This window comes from Monoraphidium neglectum (assembly GCF_000611645.1).
Source record: "Monoraphidium neglectum strain SAG 48.87 unplaced genomic scaffold scaffold02246, whole genome shotgun sequence".
NCBI lineage: Eukaryota > Viridiplantae > Chlorophyta > Chlorophyceae > Sphaeropleales > Selenastraceae > Monoraphidium > Monoraphidium neglectum.
In genome coordinates this window covers 1-8,022 of record NW_014011382.1, presented here as the reverse complement: position 1 = coordinate 8,022, position 8,022 = coordinate 1, and the positions used below count along the sequence as shown (strand labels likewise).

The 8,022-nt window shown below is 61.1% G+C and overlaps 2 protein-coding genes across 2 annotated transcripts; both read left to right on the top strand.

Annotated features, from left to right (window-relative positions):
• Positions 1 to 4,435: 4,435 nt before the first annotated feature.
• MNEG_10262 (hypothetical protein) lies at positions 4,436 to 5,187 on the top strand (the record flags this gene model as incomplete). The annotated part of the gene is made up of 2 exons (XM_014041266.1): positions 4,436 to 4,595; positions 4,778 to 5,187. The coding sequence occupies 2 exons, from the start codon at positions 4,436 to 4,438 to the stop codon at positions 5,185 to 5,187; spliced, it is 570 nt and encodes a 189-aa protein (XP_013896720.1).
• A 1,373-nt stretch (positions 5,188 to 6,560) lies between these two features.
• On the top strand, positions 6,561 to 7,827 carry MNEG_10261 (hypothetical protein; the record flags this gene model as incomplete). Its single annotated transcript, XM_014041265.1, has 4 exons — positions 6,561 to 6,756; positions 6,985 to 7,166; positions 7,511 to 7,758; positions 7,812 to 7,827. The coding sequence occupies 4 exons, from the start codon at positions 6,561 to 6,563 to the stop codon at positions 7,825 to 7,827; spliced, it is 642 nt and encodes a 213-aa protein (XP_013896719.1).
• Positions 7,828 to 8,022: the final 195 nt, after the last annotated feature.

Below are 8,022 nucleotides of genomic sequence, written 5' to 3'. Positions count from 1 at the left end.
ACCGCCACGGCGAGCGCCGAGTCGCTGCCCTCGAGGACGCTGGCCACTGTGGCTGCATCCGATAGCGCGGAGTTTAAAACCATATTGCAATGGGGGGTCACAGATCCCTGGATCTGCCTCAAAAGCGGTGCTGAAGAATTATCACTACGGTATCGCGAAGTGTGGGAGGATGTGAGGGTACTCAAGAAAAAACGACACGAAGGGTTTAAAGCTGTATGAAAACGCCCGCAAGGGGCAGAAGGTAGGAATGCAAAGAACCTCCAGCTCGGTCACACTCCTGGGCTTCATCAAGCGCGCACGTGGGCTTATGGGCAGCAACGTGCCCTTTTTGACTGTGTAAAATGTAAGCAGAACTACATGACAAGCTGAGAGGCGATGGACAGACTTGAGCGTCGGCGCGGACTCATGATGTTGGTGTGTCCATGTGCACGCTGTGGGTGAGCACAGCAATGGCCTGGCAAGTGTAGCCTGCAGAGCAGGCCGGCTTACCTGCAAAGACGTAAGGGACATCACCTTGGCCTCCGTAGGCAGAGTGGGCAGCCTCACAGCCATGGATTCACAATGGCACCGGAGCCTGCCTGCTCACCTGGCAGCCGGCAAATGTCCCAGGCAACACTCCTGTGGCGTGTCTGCCCAAGGCGCAAACCGCATTTTTTGCGACACGGCCGTCAGCCATGCACCTACCAACTGCAGGCCTGCTCGAACGCCCTTCATTTGCATGGTGGGCAATGCTGGTGCAGCGTCTGGGAGGAAGCGGCCCCTTGCTGAGGGTTGTCAAGCGGGCGGCAGCGGCAGTGCCGCCTTGAATTACATCTGCAGCGGCGAACGCATGGACACACTGTAATGCCAAATGATGTGGCTCCACTGGCCATATGCTGGGGCCTCCACAGTCACCATATCTGCTGTTGTGCTCTTATACAAAAACACATGTCTGTTACGCACAGATGGCAAGTATGATTTTTTAGTGCATGCACAGGCAGGTGAGTAAGGCAGCGCATGAAGGTAAATAAGCTGGTGATGTGGACTCCGCGCAGCTGTGGCAAATGCCGAGCCGCCCTGCATGCCTGATCAAAGGCTGGGGGGCGAAGCAGAAACTGCCGGCTGCAAGCACGCGCCACACCGGCGACGGGTTCCCGTGCCTAAAGAACCAGCAGGCGGCCCTTCTATGCAGCAAACATCTGCCACCTTCGGTCACGCCTCATGCATGCGCCCTCATTGTAGCCAGTGCTGTGACGAGGTGCCACGCAACCCTTTGACCAGATCCCTTTGCCAAGTTCACATGCTGCAACCCACCCCCGCCGATGGCAATGAGCTGCCTGGCAGTGGCACACTGTTGTGTGAGTGGTACCGTCTGCGCTTCGTTGCAAGCCAGCAAATGCTGACTTGCGGCACCACCCCACTAAGGTGCGCACGGCGGCAGGTGACGTGCGATGGAGAATTTACTTGTGAGCCGTAATACCTGGAAAGAGCTACAAGCGACACGGGGAGTGCAATGACAAGAGGAGGACTGGAGGGAAGGCAACGACATTCGTTGTGATCGGCCGTATTTTGCAACGTGGTTCTCAACAATCCTGGCGTTGGTTATGCAACGCCTTACCGTTTGATATTATAGATATACTGACCAAAGGTTGTAGTACCGTGGTCAGGGACCTGTCCACACAGGAAGTATCGATTGTACTGCAAAGCGATGGCCATATTGATGGATTATATTGCTCCGACCAAGCAAAACCCATCGGTGCATGTGTTCGCATCAGTGGTCCTGTTGATCGCAGCGCTGTCAAGCACACGGGCGGCAGCCGCTCCAGACAGCAACTGCACTCGGGAGGCTACTGAGGCGCCAGAGGACGGCCTGTGGAGGTGGCTGGGCAGTGGCGGCGCGCAAGTCAACTTTGATGCAGGGTTCTCATCAGAAGGTGTCAGGGGCGGCTACGCCTCCCGAGACATCCCCGCAGGCGGAGTGGTGAGTTGTTGCATTTGTTGAATAACGATTGCCAACTTGGGAACACGCAGCGTGATAGGACGCGCGCACACGCATGTGGCACTCAGGTCAGGCTAAGGTTCATAGCCATTATATAGCATGCCGTACATGCAGATGTGCACTCACGGGTGGCAATGGATTGCATGCGCAGTTGACATCTGCCCAGCGGGGGCGGTGCAAGGGCCCGTGCATGTGCACTTCTGGGCAGGACGGGGGAGGGGGGACAGCATTTCCACTGCAATTAGAGGGAAGTGTCAGTCACAGGAGGCTCATAGGCAGTCACATGCAAGGCCTTCCCTGCCACAGGGAGGCAACTTGAACGTTGTTTAAGTGTCGCGAGGGGCTCGCCCGCCGGGCGGCACATGGTCTTTTTTGCACTGGCCATGTCGGGCGCTGTCGCATTACGGCCCACAGTTGCTCTCTTGAGCACTGGTTCGGGCCTGCATGGATTTCATACGCCTGCTCCCTTTGATACTTGAAGCCATGTCACAGGGCAGCTGGCCCAAGTGAGCGCTCCTGCACCGCAAACAGGCAACCCTTCCACCCAACACTTTGCGCGCTGCAACAACCCCCTTCCTCCGTGAAATTGCCATCGTACATCGGTTGCCCTTGCAGCTTCAACCTTGTGGTTGATCCTCCCTATCAGGCGGGCTGCTGGCTCTAGTGACGATTGGACTGGGATCGCAATCACCTTCGCCACTCTAATGCGCATGCCTGCCCTCCACCTCTCACCGCCAGATCCTCAGTGTCCCCCTGCGACTGACCTTCAAGCTCCCAGATGTGTACCTGGCGGTGGGCTGCCTCAGTGTGGCCCTAACGTCACGCTTGCATCTTGACAGCGCACGCCTGTTTTGCAAGGCGCTCCGCTAGCTGCTGCCTGAACCGCACGGTGCAGTGCTGGCCGCCTGCTCTCGCCATTTGCATGCAAGTGTGTCCCATTACCCGGACGGCTCTCTGCAGCCACGTGAAGCGATCCGCCTCAGCAGCGTGCCACTGCGTGCGCCCCAAAGCCCGTTCATTTGGGCCAACTGCGCATCATTGCTCGAAGTGGGTTTACGTTTGATCCGTTCGTCTGCATTGGTGATGACCCCCCTTAGCTTAATGACCTCCCTCCTTCCCCCCAAAGGAGTTGGCAGAGCTGGTGGCTGTCGAGGCGGTCAATGCCAGCAGCCCCTTTTCGCCATACTTTGGCGCACTCCCACGTGCTGACAACAACGGCGAGGGCGGCGGCAGCGCGCCGCCGATGAGCTGGGAGGGGCTCCCGGCTGAGTACCTCCACCTGCTGCAGTCGCCAGCGCTGGTGCGGCCGCACGTCCTGCTTGGGCTGCTACCATTTGTGGTCCCTGTGCCTCCAGCTGCCATCACCTTGCGCCTGCTGTCACATGTCCCTGTGGGTTTGCATACCACCTCACGCGCAGGTTGATTATGCCCAGCAGCGCCAGGCCTCTGTTGGGCGCTACTGGAGCCGTCACGGGCTGCGGCTGTCGGCCGCTGGTGTCACCATCGAGTCCCTCAGGAGCGCTATTGTATTGGTGAGCATCATGAGAGTAAATGCTGCCAGGCGTCTGACAAGTGAGATGGAAAGGTATGGCTGTGCAGGCTCTTTGGAAACATCACCTTTGGTCTGGCTCTGTCTCTGTCTCTGTCTCTGTGTGTGTGTGTGTGTGTGTGTGTGTGTGCGCGCGCACATGAGCACGCATGTATGTGTACAAACACTGGCATTCACACGTAGCGTGGGTCGGCAACATGGGCATGTGCACGTCAGGGTTGAATGAGCACGCCATCCACCTCAAATCTTTCCATTCATTCACGCAGCATGCGCCCCCTGCCTTTTTGCATGCGCCTTCACGGAACTTGCCTCGTGCGTGCAGCTGACTACCCGCATGTTCCAGGCGCCCCCTGGTGGAGAGCACGGTGGCCACACCCTCCTGATACCCGCACTCGACATGCTCAACCAGTGAGTGCGACGTAAAGGATATCTGATGATGAGCTTTCTACACGCGCATGCGTGCGCACGCGGACGCATGCGTGCGCACGCGGACGTTGCCGAGTTTGCAATTGTGTGTGCGTGCTGCACGTGTGCAGTGCAGCAGGATGAGGTGTGCTTATAATGCAGCATCAACTTTTGACCACATGCACACACGACGCGTGCTGCCAAGGCTACTCGACTCGCCAAGTTGATGCTCCCACCTTTTACTTCACGTGCTGACAGTATTTGCGCACGCAGCCACAGCCACATTGACAGTGGTCACATTACCTAATCACTCGCCACGACCTTCTCCCCTCACCCTCCCTCGCAGCCGCAACGGCTGCCCCATCTCCCACGGCGTCGAGCCGTGCACGCAGCCGCCGCCCCTTGGCCAGCCCCGTTCTGGTGCCGGCAGTGAGCCGTGCTGGGTCTCGCGGACTGAGGTGCCAGTCGCCGCCGGCCGGGAGGTGTGCAATGCATATGGCCACATGACCCCGGACATCGCCCTGTTCCAGTACGGCTACCTCCTGCCTGGAGAGGATCCCAGGGCGCGGCAGCCCCTCAGCCGCGTGGACGAGGCGGGGTTTGACCCGGAGGCTGACCTGGCGGGGCCTGACGTGCTGGCGCCCCCCAGGCCCCCGCTGACAGGTGCATGTCAGGGAGTTGGTGGGCCAAGGTGCCGTGCGTGCTTGCATCAACCCTGGTTGGGATGCGCCGGTGATAGCAGTAGTGAACCCATGACTGCGTGAATCAGCACCACCTGTCTCCTTGATCTGACTGTTTCTGATGTCTTGCGTCCCCCTTGCCCTCTCCCCCCCCCCAATCAGCAGCCGTGGACCCCCTTGAGCGCCTGCGTGCCGAGCAGCAGCGCGTGCAGGCCCTGGCAAACGCGCTTGCCCAGGGGCGGCCAGCGGCCGAGGCCGCGATTCTGGCGGCGTCAGATCCAACGGGCGGGCTGCTGCGGGATGTGCTGGCGTGGAGGGTGCAGCGGCAGGAGGCGCTGGGGGCGGAGGCGCGGCGGCTGGCCGAGGAGATCGCGGCTGCAGCTGGGCGCAACATGAGCGAGCCGGAAGGGACCCAGGACGACAGCGGCAGCGGCAGCGGCTTCAGCGACGGCACCGGCAACGGTATCGGCGTCAAAGTCAGCAGCAACCGCAGCAGCGTCGGGAGAGTTTGCGTGGCGGGGATCGAAGGCGAGGGCGCTTGCTCTGCTGGTGCTGATACAGGCGTGTTGCCCTGACATACTTGCTCTGCTTGGCATTAAATAGTTTAGTATTACAAAGGGGGTTGTGCACAATATGCCCGCACACCTGACCACCCTGCACAGGTTTCCTGCACCCACACCACTTGCCTGTGACAAACAAACACAGCTCACTCATGCCATTGCGTGCAACCTCGCGTGTGCGCTTTTGCGGGCGCGCACGCATCAACATGCAAACACACGCACACACACACGCACACGCACACACACACAAGTACACAATACACACACACTCATTTGTCCACACTGCGGGCGTGACGCCTGATCTGGCCTACTGTGCCCACGATGCCACCTTCTTGGCATCCTATGCATGTGTTCTGGCTCCAGGCATCACCTGCCACGCCCCTGCCTGACGCTGTGGAATCCTCTGCGCCGTGGCGCAAGCCGTGTGCCTCCCGCCTGCATTTAGTGCCGGCGTTGTGCCGCAGGATCCAGGGAATGGGGTCATGCAAACACATGTGTTTGCCACCCTCAAGAAGCTGAACTCCCCTACCACACATGACAAGGCTCTCAAACCATCTGCAATGTGACAAAGGTCCACCGTACCGTGCCCTTATGTTGTACGATGCCGCCGTGGAGCAGATGCTATGCGCCCGCCGACGGTTCCCTTGCCGCTTGTTGCCGTTGCTACGCCCACCCATTTGCCCCCTTGTGCGCCTACTGCACAGGCTTGGCCGCTGCTTGCGTGAAAAGGGCGGCGGCTGGCCTTGGCGGCCCCGGCTGACCAATGCCTAGTTGGTGACCGTGGTGCCCCCGCCCCTCAGGCGGCGGCGCGCTTCTGCCGGCCGCCCGTCATGGGTCTGCAGCAGCTGGACACTCAACCCGTTGCACTCCATTGTGCACAAGGCCGCTCGCCAGAGACGTTGTGCCTGCGCAGCTGCTGCGTTAGCGCAGAGCCTGCGGTTCGTCTTTGGCGCATATTCCTGCAAGGTGCAGCTGATCAGCACTGCTCACCCCACAGCAAGCTGTGTAACTCCAGGAACAAGTGGCGCCCGCCGCAGCGGCGGCAGCTGTGCGAAAGTTGTCTTCAGTCTTTCAAGGAACCTGTGGATCATGCGCAATCGCGTTCAGGTGTCTCTTCCTCCTCCTGTGCACCACTTGCGCCGTGACTGCGAGCTGTACACAACCTCTCACACTTTTGGCACTTCCGTTGCCCAAGTGAGTAATCGTGCTGTCGATGTGACCAACCGTCGGGCGTGTGCGGGTATCACAACAGCTGTATCACTTATGACAGACGAAACACCGACACACATGCGAGTGAAACACGACGCGACCTGAGACTCAGAGGCCACGGAACATCGACGTGAACACGCTGCCAGAGCCTGCACTTGTGTTGTTGGGCAAAGGCAATAATGGTGACGCCATTTCCAGAAGCCAAGACAGCCGACACCGCAGAGATGGGAGCCGCTGCCGCCGCCACAGGCGGCTCGCTTGGCGCAGCGCTGCTGCCAACAGGGAAGGAGAGCACTGCGCCAGCTTCGAGCGACGCTGAGGCATTCAGGCAGCTCGCCGAAGCAGCATTGGCCGCGCATGCGCGCGGCGAGGCAGGTGCGTGCAACTGGGCCGCCCACGAATAACTTGCGAGCAGCCAATGAAGGCCCCCTCCACATCAGGGACCACTCTGGCTGCCCTGCACACCCGCCAGCAGGGTGGCCCTTTGACCCGGGCTTCCGCACCATGTGCAGAATCATCACCCGCCTGCAGCCGCGGCACCTGCACAACCCATCACTCAAAACCCCACTGCGCCGGTCGCGCCCTTGCCCGCGCTGATTCCAGGCCCCCAGGAGCCCCATCTTCTGATCAGGATCCTGCAGAAGGCGGGCTCCTACGCCTCCTTCTCCCCCATGATCCTGGTGGCAGTCATCCCTGACATCAGGGTGGCCGCCCTCGTGGCCGCCTGCGTGGCGGTGTTCAACTTCCTGGTGGCCACCGCGCTGAGGTGGCGGGGGGTGCTCAAGGTGGGCGCAGGCTCGCATGCGCATGCGCCTGCCGCTGTTGCGACGCCGTGGCGCGAGAAGGGGCTTTCGTGAGGGCCCCTGCATATTCACAGGTGCCGCGCAGCTGTGGAGGTCCGGCCAGCCGACAGCAAAATGTGTCGGGGCTTCCAGTGACGCGGGAGGCCGCGCTGCAAGGCCCGGCCTTTTTTGGCGACGTTAATCCGTCACCTCTCCGCCGTGCGCCCCCTCACTCACCTCGAGTGCACCCTGCTGGACCCCCTCCTGCCCCCTCGCCTGCTACGTGCCGTCCTATCCCTCACCGTCCCACACTGCCGCCCCGGCCCCGTCCCCCGCTCTGCCCCCAGGTGTGGCCAAAGACGTTTGACCTGGTCAACATCGCGATCTACGTCGTCGCCATGGCGGCCTCCTTCACGCACCCCGACTTCACGCGCCTCTGGATGCCGGTGTGGACGTCCGGCCTGACGGGGCTGTATTTCCTGGCCTCCCTGCTGGTGCGGCGGCCCTTCACCGTGGAGCTGGCCAAGGAGAGCGCCCCAGAGTGGATGTGGGGCAACGCGGCATTCTACGCCATGAACTTCTGGATCAGCCTCGCGTGGGCCGCCGCCGTGCTGGTCACCGCGGCCTGCGCCCTGGTGAGCCACTCAGGCACCCCTTCAAATGACATTGTTCGCCCGATTTTGCCGCAGCTGTCCCGGCACCGCTGCCTCGAGCCTGTGGGCTCTACGCCGCGCGGCTCGCTCCGACCCACGCACTCATCCAGGGGCGTTGGTCCGACCTTTGCGGCGCCGCTCCTCCCATTCGCCCCACGGCCGCGCGTGCGTTGCCGCCCGCTCCTCGGATCTCGCCCGCCTCGCCG